The sequence below is a fragment of the Polistes fuscatus genome, unplaced genomic scaffold (assembly GCF_010416935.1).
Source record: "Polistes fuscatus isolate 324 unplaced genomic scaffold, CU_Pfus_HIC Scaffold6, whole genome shotgun sequence".
NCBI classification, from domain to species: Eukaryota; Metazoa; Arthropoda; class Insecta; order Hymenoptera; family Vespidae; genus Polistes; species Polistes fuscatus.
In genome coordinates, this window is record NW_025113140.1 from 7,207,545 (window position 1) to 7,227,632 (window position 20,088).

The window sequence follows — 20,088 nt, forward strand, 5'->3', positions numbered from 1 at the left end:
TTGTTCATCGGGCCACAGTCATAAGCCCGCCCTCCCCTTCGACCTGGTGGGAGGAAGACGATCCACCGTGGATGGATCGAGTATATAAGAACGCTTGATTCGACCTGGATCCGTACAGACCAATTATCGCTATCGTTTCGCGATACATCACCTCTCGTCAGTCTAGTGTTCGAATACGTTGACCCTACAGGACTCAACTTCGCGAAGAACCTTAAGGATTAGCAAAGATCCAGCTGGCAGCGACATGAGACCGGTAGGAATATACACTCAGCGTCGTTGTTCTTCTTCCTGTTCTTATTTTTGCTTCGATTATTTCGCATTTTTTGAGAATTCTTCTCAATGGCTTATCTCGCGAGATCAAAGTCATCATTGGGGAATTCGTTTTCCTTTTTTCTCATTCGCTATTCTTTGATTTTGGTTTCCACCGTCAACTGAAACACACTCGGAAATGATCGAAAAAATTATTTGTGTTATATACTTGATCTAAATTTCTATTCGAGCGATCAAACTTTGTTCAATGATATCGATCATTAGAGAATTGTACGTTATAATGATTTATAAATTAATTAAGGATAAACACATTTTCATTGCAATATTAAAATGTTCAACATAACATACAAGTGCGTAGATGTGAAAAAATATAACTTTTTTCAGCAGCTCGCCGTGACGTTACTTGCCCTGGCAAGTGCGTGTTACGCAGCACGTTTGGAGAATACGTATCTTCCACCTGGTAGTGCAGGAACTGCAGGTGGAGCGGGATTTATCTCAACGCCGAATAGGGGTGGTCCTGGTAGACCAGGACCTGGTGGCCCTGGTATCGGAGGGAGTAATTTCCATGGAGGTAAGTCCTTCTAAAACTATCCTCATTTTTTCAACTTTAATCAATTCATAAAAAGTGGAAGTATTCTACAAAATATTTTTCAAATTCAAAACTTAGAAACGTATCTCGATTTTGTTTTTTCTGTCAAAAATAGTATTTTTTCCAAATCTAATAAGTATTTGTATAGATAAATTTTCAAAAATCAAAAAAAAGAATAACTTAGGTCCGGACATATCTCAACTGTGTTTTCAAAAATCTACAAAATTTTAAATTCTTATAAATAAATATTTCCGAAATGTATATTGAGTCTTGAAGGATTTCAAATTCGCATTCATTTTAGCAGACAGAATTATTTTTGATCTTCTCTTGGTAGCATCAAAAATATGTAATATTTTAGGTGGTGGCCCAGTAGGTGGTGGAGTCAGACCAGGTGGTGGCCAAGTAGGTGGCGGAGGTAGGCCTGGAGGTGGAGGAGATATTCCAATCATCTCATTCAATAACGAAAACAGTGGGGATGGCAATTATCAATTCAGCTATGAAACAGGAAATGGTATTAGTGCGCAAGAAACGGGTCAATTGCAAGGTAAGCTACCATCTTTAGAAATACAAAAAACACGTATACATACATATAAATACATTCTTTATTTCCCAACTTCAATCCTTGGTTTTCCTTTCGTATTACTGTTATTTTCAAAGTGTTGCATAACATCTTTGCCATTGGCCTCGAACACCATTGTTTCGTTTCGATTCGTAAGTAGCCGTGATCGAAAAAAGATGATAGTTTTGGAATAATGATGAAGGTACTAACAACGATAACGTAGTCTTAAGATGAGACTTCAGGATATGTATAATGATAATGATGGTATAGGTGATTATGACCTGAACATAATAAAAAATCATATTTTTATAGTAAACTTAATTATTGAAAATTCAAATTTTTATTTAAATGTCTAATAGTTTCTCCAATAATTTCTAATCGTTATTAGGAAAGTTCTAATTACTGTGAGCAAGCTAGAACATATCCAGTAAATTTTGTAATTATCCCTAATTGTAATTTCTGTTCCTTCTTCAGGAGAGGCTGAAGCTGTGAGTGGTTCATTCTCTTACACTGGACCTGACGGTGTTCAATATTCGATCACTTATACTGCTGACGAAGAAGGATTCCATCCACAGGGTGCCCATCTTCCAACACCTCCTCCTATCCCACCGGAAATTCAGCGAGGTGTTGAACTTTCGCTTGCTGCTGAAGCAAGAGGAGAAAATCAGGATGGTGGTATGTTTACTTGTTTTTTTTTATCTTCATTTTTTTCAATACGTTTTTATTTTTATTTTATTCTTATTGTAAAATATGCGTATAATTATATTATATATTATAATAATAATACTGATCTAATTTGTTTATTTAAAAAAATACTTACAAAATTTGTCTTCCATGATTTAACAGGCGGAAGTCGTGGAAATACCTATCAAGGACCAAATTCTTATCAAACGAGTACAGGTGTGGGTCGTGGATATCAATACTGAACATCACATTCGTGAAAATATTAAGAACGAAGTGATGTCCGCTAGTAAGCTCGTTTTATTGCAACGAATGCATTCTTAAGCGGATTTATGTATATAACAATTTATCGTTTATGCTAATATATATATTATTTTTAATTCCCTTTTTTTCTCTTTTTTTTTTGTATTCATACAAGGAAGATACTCCCTTTTTTTATTACATTTTTCATACATTATAAACTGCTTCGTTCTAAATTCATAAGTGAATCGGATGTATTGTAGTTTGTAATTCCTTTTTAATTTTTATTTTTTATTTCTTTTCTTTTTTTAACAAGTTCGTGAAATTTACGATATGATAATCGTAAAATATCTCATAAAGATATATATATATATATATGTACGTAAACATACATATATAATCGTAAATTTCTCGAGTCTGAATCATTAGAGCTTACATCTATAATATCGACAAATCATTATTGTGAAACACACCATTATCATTTTTGATATATATATTTTTAATGAAACGTTAATAAATCCTTTCTAAGATTATACAAAAGTATATATATATATATATATTTATACATATACATATTTATTATGTACACAAGTTTTGTACACATAAACAGAATGTATGTCTTTGTTCGCATTAATAAATGTGCCGTAATTATAGGTGTATTCGTGCTTGTGATTAATTTCTTTGATTACACTCTCAAACGTATTCTCACGACAGACGTATAACAGCAGCACGACCATCATGTAAATGGATTTACGAAATATAATTTATTTATTTAGTGCCTATATATATATCACATGTAATAGTTAAATAGCAATTATTCGTTATTTGGTTGACTACTGCTTTGCCTTGGCGAATTATCGTAATTAGGCATACTTATGCCTCTTGCAAATTGAATAAATAATTGCTCGAGTGTCGCCGAGAGTACAGAATAATCTTGTATACAATCGAATCTATTTTTCAAATCTTTCATAGTGCTATACATTTTTGTCCAAGTTGTTGTAGGATCGGTCACGTGGTAGGCAATAAATCCCTAAAAAAACAAAAGAGAGTTACTTGAAAAATCACGAAAATTAATCGATACGTCTCTCCTCGATATAATTACCAAATTTTCATCCCTAATTTCGCAAGTTAGAAGGGATTCAATAGTATTCTTTATAATTGTAACATCTTCCTCTGATCGGTTTGGATTTAATTTAATATGAATGTCGTAACCAGCGCCAAATCTTTGTTTAAGTTCTTGACTCGCTCCAATGCAAACCAACTGTCCTTGTACCATTATGACCAATCGATTACACAAAGCTTCACATTCTTCCATACTAATATAAACATTAGTTTATATGAGAAAAATGTTAACGTTGTAAAATAATTTGGTGTACATTTGGAAATGAACAAATACCTATGAGATGTGAGTATAAAAGCTTGTCCTGCTGCTTGACAAGATTGTATTACAGTCCACAATGATCTTCTAGCTGCTGGATCGACTCCTGTCGTTGGTTCATCCAACAAAACCAATGTAGGACTGCCAATTAAAGCCATTGCTATGTTCAAACGTCTTTTATTACCACCGCTGTATGTTCCACTGGGCTGTATCGCACATGCCATCAAATCTGAAAACATTCGTACAAATTAGAAATTATAACGATCGATCTAATATAAGTAAAATAAAAAAGTATAAGAAATAAAAGAAATCTATTTTTCACTTACTCAATCTAACTATCCATTTATTAACTTCCGAATTGACTTTATCTGGTGGTATGCCTCGAAGTCTAGCGAACAATCTTAAATGATCAAACGAATTCAAAGAATTGATCAATGCATCCGTTTGCGGACAATATCCCATTTCTGCTAAATACTGCAAATGAATTTGTTTTTTAATTCTTCTAAAAAACACAAATGAGAAAAAAAAACGAATCTTAATTACGCGTATAAAATATGTTTAATTACAGCTTTGCGGTTGGAATAGATATCCGCCTGTTTTAAATACATGGTGCCACTATTAGGTGTTTCTTCTCCAGTCAACATTCTAAACGTAGTACTTTTTCCAGCTCCGTTAACTCCAAGCAATCCGAAACATTCATGCTTCTTAACTCGAAAATTGACTTCCTTTACGGCCATTAGTTTTCCATAACATTTACTTAATTCGTATACTAAGAACAAACTGTTCTCTACTTCAGGAATTTGCGAATAACCAACAGTTGAATTTCCATTGGCATTATAATGTACACTGTTCCTTTTATCTGTATAATTTCATATAATATATTATACATATGTTTTATATTATTTTTTCTAATAAATAAATGTATCTATTTAAATATTAACCCTTTCGTGTTACAGCATGCTTTGACGAGGGTCGCTAATAACGAAAGAGTTAATATCATTGCGATAATATCTTACTTTGACTAGTAATTTTACTGATCTCTAATGCCACCGCATGTTTTTCCTTTTTTACTTCTTCGTCCATATGTAATGTCGTCCATCCCATTTGTAACGACGAGCTACGTATTTTGCTAAGTAATTTAGTAAACAATCTTATAAATATCCCCTCCTCCAGCATAATAAGAACAGTAAAATACATCACAGGTGTTAAAAATAAATATACAATAGTTTCCTCTAATTGAAAAGCATTTTCAAAATTCCCAATGTATGGCATAGGCTTATTACAAACACCATCTACACAATCCATGTCTACGAAAAAAGAAATAATCAAAATTTGGTAAAATTTATTAAAATTTATAACTTAAATATTTATTTGATGTAATATTTTTTTGTTCGTTTTATAAGTGATGAATTCTTACCGCAACATTTGTTAAAAGTATATTCATTACTACACACTTGCTGTAAAATTTTACTTGGAAAACGACGGCAATTTGCATTTTGTACAGCCACGGTAAAGAATGAAAATTCCCCATGGAAGAAACTTACATAAGGTATTAAAAAAAACAGTCGTTGTAGAATCTTTTGCAGCGTTTGATGATCTTGTAGTATTATATATACCAAATATTGTATGAAAACTAAAATTCAATATAATTTTAATATTATCTAACTTGTACTTTTATATATATATTTTATTTACTTTTTTATTTACTTACCAATTCCAATGGGTATAATACTTAAAATAGTTATTACAGTACTTCTTGATTTGTTAACGAAACTAAATATGTATGATACAAATATGCAATTTATACCGAGGATTACTAGCAATAATACTGTTATTACTGAAAAATCCGAAAATATTATATTAGTATTAAAATGTTACTTTTTAAAGTTACAGATATAGAAAATAATACTTACATATTTCTGTATCACGAAATAAACGTATATCTAATATAATATCCATTATGTAAAATCCTAGTGTAATAAACAATGCAGATATTATGCAAATTAGAAAATCGAAAAGAAACATAGTAAGCCAATACAATACAGACGTGACTCCTGTCATTCGTTGTAACTGTTTGACTTTAGTAGACGTTTCTTGTAATGGATGAATAACAAAAAGTGCTAAAGTGGGGAATAAGAAGGAACAAAGCGTTAACACTTGTGAAAGTGGATCAATTTCATAAAATGAAAATGAATCTGGTAATTGTTGCTTAGATATTTCGATGGAATATTTCTCCCCAGTTAAACTTCGAAGAATGGTATTTGACAAAATATTCATAGTCAGGGGTATACTGTGCATCATCGTTCCGGAATATAAGCCATTGGCAGTTATTTCTGAAGTATTCGTGCCATTAAATTCAGCAGAAACAACTAAGTGATTATGATAGTCTACTATATCCTTTTTGCCGAGTGATAATAGCTCTACAATAAAAAAAAATACAGAATATAAAAAATAATGTTTAATCTCCCCTCATATACAAACGAATACAATTTTATCGAAATAATAATATTAGGTTTACCTTCAGAAATGCTTCCGGTGGCAACATTAATTGCAGATCCCCAGAAATTCTCGATTATTTCTTTATATCTATTACCATATTCGCTATTATCGGAAGAATAAAATGCCTTGGGATTTCTGTACATGTTGAGCGTTAAAGGCGTTATTTCTAACGATTCGGGATTCTTATAACTTAGAACCATCAAAAAAATAGAAACCAAAGGTAGAAATAGCTACAACAACAAAATGTCTTGTTAGTTGAAATATTTTGATAAAATGATTGCTTTATTATCATTGCATAATAAAATCAATGAAATATAAATCGCTTACGGATATAAATAAGGTGCCTGGATTTTTGGTAGCATATATGAATTTTTTATTCAACAATGCCAAAATTCTCTGTATAATCAGTTGACCTCCTTGAAGTTTCTGTATAGGTGCATAAAGATCTGAGAGATCATTTCCATTGTCATCTTTTTTAATAATCCTAAATAAAGTGTTTAACAAAAAAGATAATGAATTAAAAGCATACAGATAAATGTATTTAAATTTATTCTTAACCCTTTCGTTATGGCATGCTGGTATAGGTGGGTTGGTCGTTTATACGAAACCTTTGTATGAACAACCCGTACGAGGGTCGCTATAATAACGAAAGGGTTAATATTATATCAAAATAATATATATATTTAATTAAATAATAATAATATACTTTAAAAAATAGATTTACTTCAAAAATACTTGTTCCAATGTAATCAGCGATACATTCATTCCAGTTACACCTAATGTTTTCTTTTCTCTTTCAATTTGATCTAAGGAATCTGGTAAATTATCCGTGTTCGGTACACTTAGAATAATTTTTTCATTTTCAATGTTAATCTGTGTTCCTAAATCAAACTTATTCACAACTTTCTCCGGATTGCACCATGATTTAATAGATAATGTAACTTCTACGAATCCATGGCCTGTAGAAATAATAATAATGAATTCGTTAACAATTCAAATATTTACCATTAAAAATAAACCATCAAAAGGAATAAAAGAAAGCGAACAATTACCATATTGTTTCTTCAAAAACATTGATGTGCCATAACTCCTTAAAAGACCACCATGTACAATAGCAATTCTATCGCCAAGTATATCGGCTTCTTCCATATTATGTGTACTAATTATTATTGTCTTTTCACCCCTCATTTTCTATTAACAAAAAAATGTATAAATAATAATCATAATAATAGGATAAAATGATAAAAGAAATATTTCTATGTAAGTTACCAATAACATCTCCCAAGTATCTCTTCTCGTTTCAGGATCCATACCAGATGTTGGTTCATCCAAAATGAAAGTCTATAATAAATAATTCAAATTATAATATAAATAATAAAGATAAATTACTTTAATAAAATATATACGTATATAAAAGAAAAATAAATGCATACACTTGCATCACCAATGAGTGCCATTCCAAGGCAAACACGCCTCTTTTGACCACCAGACAATTTGATGGGAAGACAATCTCGTTTCTCACTCAGTTTTAATTTAGCAAGTAAATTCTCGACATTGCGCTTGATTTCATTTCGTGTTTTATGTTTATTTTTTAACTGTAACAACATATATGTGTATTAAAAATATTTGTATGCATGCGTGCAAATATTGGTTTTATGTTATATACGATGTACTTACCAAACCAAAGAATTCAATCTGTTGGAACACATTTAAATCTGGAAAAACTATATTTTCTTGAGGGCATAGACCTAAATCGTTTCTAATCTCATTCAAATGATGTTTTAAATTTTTCCCATTTATAAAAATTTTTCCTTCCGTCTCGTTTGTAACGGCTAAAGAAGTAACCAAATTAGATTTTATTTTCTTATTATTAAAATCACTCATCGTAAGATTATATATTACAGCAATTCTATTTTATTTATTAAATATTGTCAATGAACCTGTTATTATTGACATAAGAGTAGTCTTTCCAGCACCATTGTGTCCTAACAGTGCAGTTATTTGTCCTTTGTAAAAATCTATAGACACTCCTTTTAATGCGTGTACCAACTAAAAAAATTCAACACTATTATGAGTAATTTTCTTCTTTTCTTTTCTTTTTTTTTTTTTGTTCATATGTATTATACCCATAATTAAAAGAACAAGAAAAAAAAAATACTTACAGATTTCCGCAATAAACCGGTGTTGTAACTTTTTTTAAGACCACGAATTTGAATACCAGGAGTAAGCACGCCTTTAGAGACAGCTTCAAAATCTTCATTCCCTAATTTCTCGTAATTATAATCTTCTGCTTCTTCATCTAAAGACACTTTATTTTTTCTTATGCACTAAAAAAAATCGTTTCACTCGTTACGTATGAAACATATTTCTGATAGATCACTCTATCAAATTATTAGATCACTCGTATTATTGTAGATGCATTATTTTTGTAAAAATTATTTTTCTTTTGTCAATCACCTGTAGAAAATATAGCGGATGTTTCTTAACGCCATATTTTCCTGGCCGCACGTTATTTATATAAATTGCCATAATAAAATGAAATAAAGCTCCCAAAAAAGAAAATATAAATATGAATCCTGTACTTCCAGTAATATTGTATTGAGATGATTCGCTAGGTATAAAGATGTTAAACCATCTAATTCCAATTACTAAGAAGAAAAAATAATAATGTATATTCGTTATACAATTTCTCTATTATGTTGTAAAAAAAATTATTAAATTGAACACATACACTGAGTTTCGTACGTATTCACTTCCTCTAATAATCTTGACAATAAAAGATTTGGTAAGAATATACCTACATACGGTATAGTACTGAACAAATTTTCGTTTACCAAATTTTCGTAAAGAGAAGACGAAGCGCTGTATATAATTGACAAAATTATAACCACAAAAACAGCTGGAAAAATAAATTATTGTTATAGGACATACAATATATTCCGCGTAATGTCATATTTTACAAAGAATATAATAAAATATAAAAACTTACGTTTAGAAAAATATGCGGCAACATGCATACCAAATGAAATAAGATGAATAATGTGCATAGTCATTAATATCCAAAATAAGAATGCATCACTATAATATAGAATTGGATTAACACGAGTAGAAAATGTATTTTTAAATAATATTATTAACGGTATAATATAGAAAATACTGAAAATAAAGCCACTGATAAGCCAGCTTAATAAATTTTGATACAATTTCACTCCATTCATTGCCATTAAAGTCTACAATTAAAAAAAGACATCTTGTATTAACAATAAAATCATATAAATGATATTTACATTCTATATTAAAAACAAGTACTTACATTAACACCAATGAACTTTTCTTTGGCTGTGTAATTAATTTCTATGCAGAGCGGTATCAAAAATATAGCAACAGCAAACACTGAAATTATTTGCCGTAACATTTTATCGGCAACATTTGTTTTAACATATGGAGGATATGGCATTCTTTGTATGGAAATCTGTTAAAAAGTAATTATTATGAAATACATAGTTTAATTAGTTATCAGGTGGAAACAAAATATCTAATTTACCTTTGGTTGAAATAAAGAATTAGAAGTCTTGTTCATAAAAGTTCTATCGATACACATTTGTAGTTGTACAAATGGAACTCTTTCAATATACATTCGCTCTATATCCAACTGAGTCATATCAGTATATAATTGGGAAGAAATTCGTGTAGAATGTCTTATTTTATATTTGAAATGTCTGTCTTCTTGATTTTTATCTATAACAATTGCCAGAACATCATCAAATGAGTTTTCAATTTGATTAACCGTGTAAGCATCGAGCATATCTTCCTCTGTTGCAAATCCGACAAATTCTGAAAAATGAATATTCGTTAATATATTACTCAAAATAATGAAATAAAAAAATAATAAAATATACTTACTTTGTGTATGTTGCAGACACCTAGCTGTTAATTTCATAAATTCTTCGGTAGATGGATCATTCGGTACAAAATATATTTTAAGTAAGCTTTTCTTGGCATTTTTTAATAAATCATCTTCACTCTTTGGAGGATAATAAGTATCAATTGTAACGACTATTGGTGGCCCTGAGTTAAGATCTCTTAAGGCTTGCATTAAAGCGAACAATGTTATAGGCAATAGTATTTGAACAAATAAAGTCACTTTCCAATGCATCAATCGTACTATGAAGTTTTTACGTAATAATAAACCAAATATTCTACACCATTCTCTCATTTTGTTAACGTTAATGTATAGACACGCTATTAAATATAGATATATATATATATATGTGTGTGTGATACGCCTTATTCTTTCACAAATTAGCTAGAATAAATATCGGTAGGTAAAGTTACAGTCTGCTTGCTTGCCTATAACATAAAGTTTATGAAGGTAAATGGAATAATTTAAGCATATTGACGTGTAAATCCATACTAACTTTCTTTTTCCAAGTAAGACAGATTAACAATATAACTTTATGCACAGACTATAGATCAAGGTAACACAACAGCAATAGTTTGTATTCTTTATCCTCTTTCATCCTACTCGCTAGATATTATTTACAAAATATCCAAATATGTTACCTAAAAAAAGATATTGTTTTCCAATTGTACACCAAAATACAAATTTGATACAAGCTGAAACAATTCTATGAGTGTGTAAAAGAATCTGATATGTCATTTTAAATATGTTTCTGTAAACTTTATATTAACATCTTATAAAAATTGAAAAATATATACCAGATTATCTAAACAAAAAATTATTTCTTTAATAAACATCCTGTTAATTTATCTAATCTAATCTAATCTAATATTTCAATCTACTATTAGGAAGAAACAGAAAGATTTTAATCGATACTATCTCGTTCTTCGTATTATCTCTATTGATAAATTTTTATAATCCAAAATATCATAATCCATCTCCATACGTTATACGATATATGCGTGCACATTTAGATTAATTATTACAAAAAAATAAAATATATTTATCGATTACCATATTTACTTCCCATTTCTAAAGACATATTTTATGTAATTATTTTCAAATGACAATTAGAATGATGTTTTGAATGGAATGATATAATAAATGTATAAATAATATATTTGTACTAATATCAATATAAAAATATATTATATCACTGACAAAAAAAAAGACAGGAATGGAACAAATGAATAAATGTACGAGATATGACATTACTCGTAGTAATAACGTAAAATATTACCTTGACGAACACGCAGAAAATAAATAGAATAAAAACACGAATAAACAATGAAAACTGACTGAACCATGATCACGTAGCTTTTATAATAAAAAGACAAATGACAACATATTACAAAATTGTAGGAAAATCAGAATTCCTTATCATATCGTATAGTAGCATTATATTGATCGAACAATTCTTATCTAAACAGAAAAGAAAAATGTAAGACAAACACAATATCGTAAGACAAACCGTTCTTCAAATTATGCATCATTTGTTATCACTATAAACTAACACAGTGTATCACATTATGTTTAATGATATCACGTAAAACGTCAGAGCTTTATATTCGATATATATTGTTCACAATAATCACAGGTTTAAAATGCATTCGATAGAAAATTATCCAATAGTAATGAAATGTAGAAGTATCAACCAATAGGACGAAGAGTATCGAACGAAATGGATATTCTCTAACAGATGATTGGTTAAATTTTATAAATTCATTTCTTGCGATATAAACTTTAAACTTTATAACGCTTGTTCAGAAGCGATTTATTTTAATAAGCGAAATTTTATAATTTTTGACAATTATATGACGTATCAACTGTTGAAAACAATTATTGTCATAACGGTGTTGTAAACTAAGATTGCGGTATGTATGTCTGTCAAAATAAGATCTAACTGTTCTTAAGTAAATTATTGAAGTCGAAATCGGACTTGTAAGCATTTCGAGAAGTCGAAAGTCCGTTAAAAATAATCTATAGTAGCTTCCAGTGAGGACATGAAGGTATGCTTTGTGCGCACATATGGAAATGTTTTCTATATATATACCTGGACGAAGTTACAATTATTTCTATTATAATAGATGATAATTCGCCGAGTAAGAATCTGATATGATATTGTAATCATAACACGTTATAAGTTCAATCGTGACTTATTTTGTTATATTCTTTTTTGGTTTCGAAGATTTAAAAAAATAAAACAAGAAAAACAAGTAGTATTTTGTGCAATATGTACATGTACATTATTATTGATCCAATATTACAATTTGTTGTGTTTGTTTGTTAATTGTGTGTGCGTGTGTGTTTTAAATATATTTGAAATTGCCATGGATTGTTGTTACATTGAACAAAATGAAGATACAGGAATGGAGAAGGTATTTCCAAATGTCTCTAGTCCAGAGATGTTCGACAGCGATGTTGAAAATGAGCAGAACGAGCAACAAGAAATAACATCTATCAAAAAAGATACATCGATCAAAACTAGTCCAGAAAAACCTTCCAAGGCTACTCTTATTGCTAAGTCCGATAATTATCTGCTGGTCAGAATCAATAAATTTTTAACCGGAGTTCCTCCACCCCCAAGTCACACCATTTGTCAAAGCGATTGTAATGACTTGTTGCATTATATTCAACAAAACCGTCAATACTTTTGGACAGCCTATCCCATAAAGGAAGAGAACAATGTTAGACAAGAAGAAAACATTGACAAATCCTTTAATCAGGAATCATTAGAAAACAACAAGAGATTTTCTTTTTATAAAACCAATAATACCCAGAGAAACTTGACTAGTGCTTTCGATGAATGCGACTCACAAACGAATAATATTTCTAACGAGGTATGCATGTCCATTTAATCCTGATAATAATTCGTACTACAAAGAAACAAAATGCATTGTAAATAATAATGTAGTTATGAGAGAATGATAGAATAAAATAATAATATTATTTGCAGAATAAATCTTTAATTCTGTACAACTCGGCTGGAGAAAAAGAAGTTAAAGATATGCCATGGTCTGAAGCGTATTTTCACAAATTCCATGGTATCCAGTAAGTACAAATAATGTTTCTTATACTAATAATATTTGAACATTGATATATTTTGTATCATTTTATTTTTCAGTTATAACAGAAGTAATTCAATAGAAGAGTTTGAAAATTTAACAACAAAACTATGCGGAAGGTATATAGGAGCAGAAACACAATCTACATGTAATGTATTCTTTTCTAAACAAGGACCTGGAAGTGCTATAAAAAGAGGCATTCTAGCTAAACGTAATTTCGGTCAAAGCCCAGGGAAGAGATTGAGTCATTTGGCTCGCAGAAGGAGAACATTCTCTAGTGCAAATTTGCAGGGCTTAAATCTCAATGATAAAAGACAATTGGTATTAACTGTTAAGTAAGTTTCTTTTATCTTTGTTTAATATACAATTGAAAAATAATTTTTTCTTTTCTACTCTTTATAATTATTCTCATTATAGAAGACCTTCAACTAGAAAGCTTAAAAGTCCTAGAGGCAAAAGTCCAAGATATAAAAGTCCAAGAGGTAAAAGTCCGAGAGGTAAAAGTCCTAGAGGATCGGCAAAGAAAAAAGTAGTTAGAAGGCTTACATTAGAAAATACAAGTCCGCTTAAAACAAAATTAGACACATCAAGACGAGCCCTATTCCAAAGTCCGACCTTAGACAAGCCAGGCCCGAGTAAATTGTTTAATTGTAGTAATGCTAATCCACATACAATTAAGCGTGCCTTATTTCCTACGCCTAAGAAGAAGGAAGATGTTTTAATGGAAGGTGTCAAAGTGATTACTGTCGAAGAATCTAGAAAAAGAAAGAGTGAAGAAGAATTGCAAGGACCTCGTTTCAAGTGGGCAAAGAGTTTATCTTTCGACTGTCCTTACGAATTACAAAATTCATCTTTACGTTCATGGGATCGGGAAAGGCATTCTTCTGGAAACGTTTTAACTCAACACGAAATACCTGACACGGCGGGAAAATGTGAACTTAGTGATACGCATAGAAAGGTAAGATATTTCGTTCTTATTATTTATTGTTGCATCATTGTTGAAGATGTTATTATATATATTCGATATTTAATTATAATTATTATTATGTAGAAATTATTATGGGCTGTGGCAGAAGCGTTACGAGGCAGAGGGATCGGTATGAATCACCCGCAGTTTAAACAGTACGCTTCTGATCTAGCACGTACCGTTAAAAAGTTAATGCCTGATCTCGCAAATAAAAATATATCAAGAAAACCAGGCAGTACAAGTGATCGTATGTTAAAGTTAGCCAAACACCATGCTCTTCTCATAATAGATACAAGGACCACGAAATGACTGTACTTTTTAGTACGAAAAAATATATGAATTGTTTTTTTATACAAAAAATTTGCACAATCATTTTTAAAAACAAAAGAAAAAAAAGAGTACGAGTGTAATACTACTTCGATATTTTCAAAATAATGAAAGGACTTTTAATTATTTCACGTGGTAAATGTGATCAAATATATTAATAAGATTTACATCGCTTTTTCCCTAAAAATTATATATTTTACTGTATAAATGTAAAAGAAAGGTTCTCCTAAAGTCTCACAGTGTATATATTAGAATAATTGTATCCTGGACGGGATATATTTACGTATTTTATATATATATATAAAGTTTTGTAAATTAATTAACGTGATTGAATAAATAACATAGTTAAATCATCGGAGGCAAGTAAAATATACAAATTTCGAGAAAAATCAATTTAAATTTTCTTTCATTTAGAAGATAGACTTTTATTTAGTACTTCGAAGTTTAATTTTATAATTTTATATTACTAAGAATAAAAAAATGAATGATAGAAATATTATTTTATATCGTAAAAGCATCGAATTAAAAGTTTCTGAGAAATTTGACTATGTTATATATCCGAATGAATTATAAATTATTATCTAAATTTAACTTTATTCGAAACCTCTCTTATTCTTATTAAATAAGGACTTTGGTAAGAGGCAAGTAAAAATTTGATAAAATATTACGTAAAACCTGTTGCAAAAAATTGTTACATAAATTGTTTTTTTCTATTTTAAAGTGATACTTTTGCTTTATTATTTATAAATTATGAAATATACAATTTTTTATTGCCAATATATATCAATTGTACTTAACCCGTATGAAATACTCTTGCTTGGTAGAATTGATATTTATTGGCATTCAAATATATATATATATATATATTTGATATATATATATATGACATATATATATATATATCGATAAATAGATTAATATATGCTTTAGTGATATATCTAGCGTAAGATCTTTATATATATATATATTTAATATGGTTAAGGCGAGTAAAAAAATAAAGACTAATAAAGAGGGAAGAAATAAAGACTAATACAGACTAATTGCGACAAGGGATGTTCACAGGAGATATTAAATTAATTCTATTATAAAACTCTTTTTAGTTCTCCTTATTCTGCATTTTGACGACCAACCCTAGCAATCAATTCATCTAATATCTGTGTGAGTTCTTTGTTTTCCTTTGTTTTTTGCTCTACTATCTCAGCGAGTGAATTACTTTTCAATTCTGCCTTCCTCACCATCGCGTGTAATTTTACCGTCTCGGATTCGTGTTGTTTTCGTATATCCACTAATTCCAAATTAGCCCTGCAACAAAGTTAGTTATTAATTAAAACCGATAAACTTTCCTTTCAGATTAATTTCCCATATTTTGTCTTCTTACTTTCTTAATTGCGACATGGCATGTGTTTTCAATTGATCGTAACGATTTTCTAAAGATTTTATCGTTTCCAAGTTTTCTTGGATACTTTCTTTTAAAACACCTTCGTTATTTTTATAAGCTGAAACGACTCCCTTGAGCCTTTCATATTTCAAATGAACGTCGTTAAATGCAGCTTCCGTATTGCTAAGATGAAGATTAGTAGCTTGAAGCTCTTCTTGTATTCTAGATTTTTCCTGCTCCAAATTAGCGTGATCTCTTTCCTTTTCAGTTAGTAATCGACTTATCGACTTTTCGTATTCGTCCACGACAACTCTGTGTAAAAAATATATTTTTCTTAATTTTAAAATGACATTTATTTGTTTATATAAATAATAAAAATTAATAATTTAAAGAGTAACCCACGCTAATTGATTTTTATTCTCAACTTCTTCGTTTAATTGCGCTTGCAATTTTGCTATTTTTTCTTGAGAATTTGCCTTTTGTTTTTCCAATTTGGATTCATATTCCGTTTTCTGTTTCTCCAATTCTTTTTCCAATTGCGACACAGTCACGCGTAGTAACTCCAATTTTTCCGTTCCGTCCGTATTTTCGACTTCCTTTGTATCAGATTTAGTTACTTGTAAAGGTTCATCCTTAAAAGATATAGATAAAAGGAAATATAAGTTTCATTTATAAAAAAAGATATTAATACTTTATAGATCACTTACATTTTTGTCTTGAATCTCATCTAATTTATGTATCGTACCGCTGGTAGGAGTACTAAAAACTTGACTATTTCCTTGAGGTAACATACTGGTGTTTGCTAACAAAGGATCAAATTTAATAAACAAGGATTCATTCCTAAGGCGAGTTGAACTTTCTGAATTTCCTCTTGCCGAAAGGAAATCAAAAGTCGTCGGATCATGGAATACTGAAAATGATCGATTGTTAAATATTTCGAAATATTTAAATAATAATTTAAATACGTATGTGATACACACACAAGGTTCAAATTTTTCAACTTACTTTCTAACACTGGATTAGAAATACCATCTTCAAGTTCTAAAGGAGATTTTAAAATGTCATCTGCGATTTCTCCTGCCGCTAATTCTAATTTCTCTAAAGAACAACAGATACCATCATCATTGTTAGTCAATGCAGTGCTCTGTCTCTGTGGCTTAAATTCTTCATAATCAAATTCTATGTGTTCGACTTCGCTTAAGGGATCACTACCTAAGAAAATCTCATCAGTTAAGGTTAAAGTCTCATCTAATATTTCATTCTTAACTGTATTTTTTATTTTACTATCTACATCATCTTCATCGGTTTTCTTTTCAATTAGATTTTCCCTGCTTACTTTATTTTTATCTATATTATTTGTGTCTGTCTTATTTTTATTTAGATCATTTAGTTCCGTTTCATTTTCATTTACATTAGATGCATCGATTTTATTTTCATTTACATTAGATGTATTGATTTTATTATTTTCATTTACATTAAATGTTGCATCACATTTATTTTCATTTATATTAAATTTTGTATCGATTTTTTGTCCATATACATTATCTGTTGTATCGATTTTATTTTCCTTTATATCAAATGTTGTATCTGTTGTATTGATTTTATTTTCTTTTTCATCAAATGTTGTATCTGTTTTATCTTCTTTTATATTAATTGTCGTATCAATTTTATGCTCATGTATATTAATTGTCGTATCAATTTCATTTTCATCTATATTAATAGTTGTATCAATTTCATGTTCAGCTACATTAATAGTTGTATCAATTTCATGTTCAGCTATATTAATAGTCGTATCGATATCATTTTCATCTATATTAATTGTTGTATCGATTTCATGTTCATTTACATTATTTTTTACATCAATATCATTTCCATCAATGTTATTTTTATCTGCTTTGCTTTCATCTGTATTATCAGATTTGATATTTTCAATAACAATATTGGTAACTATTTGATCAATACAAGTATTTCTATCTATTTCGTTTTTATCTGTATTACTTAAATCAGCTTCTTTGTTGACTTTATTACACGTATCTGTTTCCTTATCATTGGTATCATTACATATATGTTCAACTTTTTCTCTCTCTACGTTGTTAAAATCAACAGGAGTAGTTGATCTTGGCGTAGATGTTTCTAAAGTAAGTTTTACACTTTCGGCTTCGTATTCTTTTAATTCCTGTTTACTTTCTTGTACATTGCCAGCAATGTCTTCCTTCGTGACAGATATATTTGCTTCCAAATGTAAAGATTCTTGAGATGTATTGTTGCAAGTTAGATGTTCAAGTAATTCTTCTTGTGTGTGAGAAGAATTAATAAGAGAATGCGTGATGATATTCAAGGGCGTTGCTGAACCATTTTCTATGGTGCATGTCTCGTTTAAATGAGACTTGTTAGGTGACTTCTCATTTATGAAAATGTCGGTATCATCGATGGCTGAGTCGAAAGTTTGAATCAAAGTGTCATTGGGAGATTCATAAATAGAATTAGAAGATGAGACTTCCTCTGCATTAGAATCAAGTTGAATATTTTCATAGGCACGAATCAGTTCATTGACACCTGGTATATCATTGTCCACATAGGAAGAGTCTGAGACCTTGTACAGTGGAGAATTGGTGAGGTCATCGATATCAGAATTGATACCACTGGTTTTGGTGCTTTGGGTACTACCGATGCTGTAATAGCTGCTCTCCGAAGAGAAACTCTCGGGTGTAGAATACGTCACCAAATCTGCATCAGCGAATTCACGCGCGAAACGCACCTTCACCTCGTGTTCGGCTGCAGCCTTGGAGAAAGTGTTGTTGGTAGTGTCGTTTCCAATCTAGAATCAATGAGAGATAGAAAGAGAAAGAAAAAGAAACAAATGAATAAAAGACTTTCAAATTAAATCAAATGAAATGAAATGACTTTAAATAATAAAATAATCACAAAATAAAGAGAGGAGAGGAGGAATGAATAAATGAATGAATGAAGGAAGAGAAAATGTAAGCAATCTAAATCTTTTTCTCGCACGTTCTCCTACGTTATCCTACGTTAGAAGAAATGGAATATTTTTCAAAACAGTTGCAGTATAGGCACACGACAATGAGAATTTGATCAAATGGATGATATTGATACCTCGGATACAGGCGACGAGGAAGATGCTGATGAATTTGCAGGAGAACGATGTAAGAGTCTGTTGATGTACTCCATAACGTGTTTACCAGCAAAGCACAAACAACACTGTGCTAATAATCCGTAGGAAGTGAAAAAGAGAAGGGGAAGACAAAAAAGGAGAAATAGAGAAAGACGAAGTCAGCGGCGTTGTCTACCTCTGTGTTCACTGGGCCGACACTAACGGTGCACCAGAAAGAGAATCAGCTGACTTTGAAACTCGATAGGGCAACGCAGCAAAGACTCGAGAGAAGATTTCGTTAGAAAGAATTGCGCAACACCAATACTAGTGTCTAGCCGCGAAATATGCGTTTCGCTCGTTCTAATAATAAATATATTTCAGGGAGAAAGTTTTATCCACGACAGAAATCCTGTCAGTCTCGTTATACCGAGATCACTTGCGCGTTGTGTTAGCAACATTATTTTTCTTTCAACGTTATCCTTGCTACTGTATCCTTAAATAAGAAACGCGGAAGGTAGATATTCTTTTTTTACTGCAGATACTTGGAAAAGTGACTTCTATGTGTGGACATTTAAAGGCAAGGACCATTAGCTTCTATTTATATATATATAATATAATTTTGTATGCATATATATAATAATTAATAACAATAATATTTATATAATAATTTATTAAAAAAAGATATTATTAAATTGGTATATATATATATACAGACCACACACGCACTTGCGCGCGTTTATATGTATATAAATATCGAGAGATATAACACGCATATGTATACACGTACGCACCCACGCACGCACAAAATAAAACTCCCCTATCCGCGAGAAACTTTTTCTTCGACTTTACTTCTGGTATTTAAAAAGAAACACCATTCGAAATACGCTATTCAGTTTGAATCTTTTTCTTTTTTCTTTTTTTGCGCGCACGGACGATTACCTTGTGAAAAAGATTGCCCATCTTTTCACTTTTAAAGTAGCTTCTCTTTTGAGCAAAGTCTTCAAGTTCTTTCCGTATTTATCACTTTCTTTCCTCCTCTTCTTTTTTACTCACGGAACCCCA

At 30.3% G+C, this 20,088-nt stretch overlaps 4 protein-coding genes across 8 annotated transcripts; 2 read left to right on the forward strand and 2 right to left on the reverse strand.

Moving 5' to 3' along the window:
- Nucleotides 1-80: 80 nt before the first annotated feature.
- LOC122522913 (pupal cuticle protein 20-like) lies at nt 81-2,479 on the forward strand. 2 transcript variants are annotated; one of them, XM_043644296.1, is made up of 5 exons: nt 81-253; nt 655-841; nt 1,218-1,403; nt 1,893-2,093; nt 2,265-2,479. In XM_043644296.1, exons 1-5 carry the CDS (start codon nt 245-247, stop codon nt 2,342-2,344), a joined length of 663 nt encoding a protein of 220 aa, XP_043500231.1. In that variant the 5' UTR covers nt 81-244; the 3' UTR covers nt 2,345-2,479. The 2 variants fall into 2 exon arrangements, with proteins under 2 accessions (XP_043500231.1, XP_043500232.1); XM_043644297.1 differs by having other exon boundaries at nt 658-841.
- LOC122522911 (ATP-binding cassette sub-family A member 7-like) lies at nt 2,382-11,754 on the reverse strand. Of its 3 annotated transcripts, none has more exons than XM_043644293.1 (26): nt 11,418-11,754; nt 10,635-10,779; nt 10,120-10,522; nt 9,761-10,050; nt 9,530-9,688; nt 9,206-9,446; nt 8,948-9,115; nt 8,674-8,864; nt 8,379-8,543; nt 8,157-8,265; nt 7,894-8,048; nt 7,650-7,811; nt 7,486-7,557; nt 7,269-7,407; nt 6,941-7,175; nt 6,544-6,700; nt 6,236-6,446; nt 5,631-6,137; nt 5,429-5,554; nt 5,135-5,350; nt 4,734-5,024; nt 4,284-4,576; nt 4,044-4,191; nt 3,736-3,946; nt 3,442-3,655; nt 2,382-3,369 (listed from the first exon to the last, which is right to left on the reverse strand). In XM_043644293.1, the coding sequence occupies exons 3-26, from the start codon at nt 10,430-10,432 to the stop codon at nt 3,154-3,156; spliced, it is 4,989 nt and encodes a 1,662-aa protein (XP_043500228.1). In that variant the 5' UTR covers nt 10,433-10,522; nt 10,635-10,779; nt 11,418-11,754; the 3' UTR covers nt 2,382-3,153. The 3 variants fall into 3 exon arrangements, with proteins under 3 accessions (XP_043500228.1, XP_043500226.1, XP_043500227.1); XM_043644291.1 differs by having other exon boundaries at nt 10,120-10,566; XM_043644292.1 differs by having other exon boundaries at nt 10,120-10,566; nt 11,649-11,753.
- A 184-nt stretch (nt 11,755-11,938) lies between these two features.
- Nucleotides 11,939-14,607, forward strand: LOC122522912. 2 transcript variants are annotated; one of them, XM_043644295.1, is made up of 6 exons: nt 11,939-12,051; nt 12,539-13,017; nt 13,134-13,228; nt 13,302-13,577; nt 13,660-14,200; nt 14,294-14,607. In XM_043644295.1, exons 2-6 carry the CDS (start codon nt 12,547-12,549, stop codon nt 14,516-14,518), a joined length of 1,608 nt encoding a protein of 535 aa, XP_043500230.1. In that variant the 5' UTR covers nt 11,939-12,051; nt 12,539-12,546; the 3' UTR covers nt 14,519-14,607. The 2 variants fall into 2 exon arrangements, with proteins under 2 accessions (XP_043500230.1, XP_043500229.1); XM_043644294.1 differs by having other exon boundaries at nt 11,939-13,017.
- A 102-nt stretch (nt 14,608-14,709) lies between these two features.
- Nucleotides 14,710-19,136, reverse strand: LOC122523308 (uncharacterized protein PFB0145c). The gene is made up of 7 exons (XM_043644980.1): nt 19,029-19,136; nt 17,455-18,732; nt 16,920-17,265; nt 16,622-16,824; nt 16,317-16,546; nt 15,915-16,226; nt 14,710-15,838 (listed from the first exon to the last, which is right to left on the reverse strand). The coding sequence occupies exons 1-7, from the start codon at nt 19,101-19,103 to the stop codon at nt 15,643-15,645; spliced, it is 2,640 nt and encodes an 879-aa protein (XP_043500915.1). The 5' UTR covers nt 19,104-19,136; the 3' UTR covers nt 14,710-15,642.
- Between the last annotated feature and the right edge of the window lie 952 nt (nt 19,137-20,088).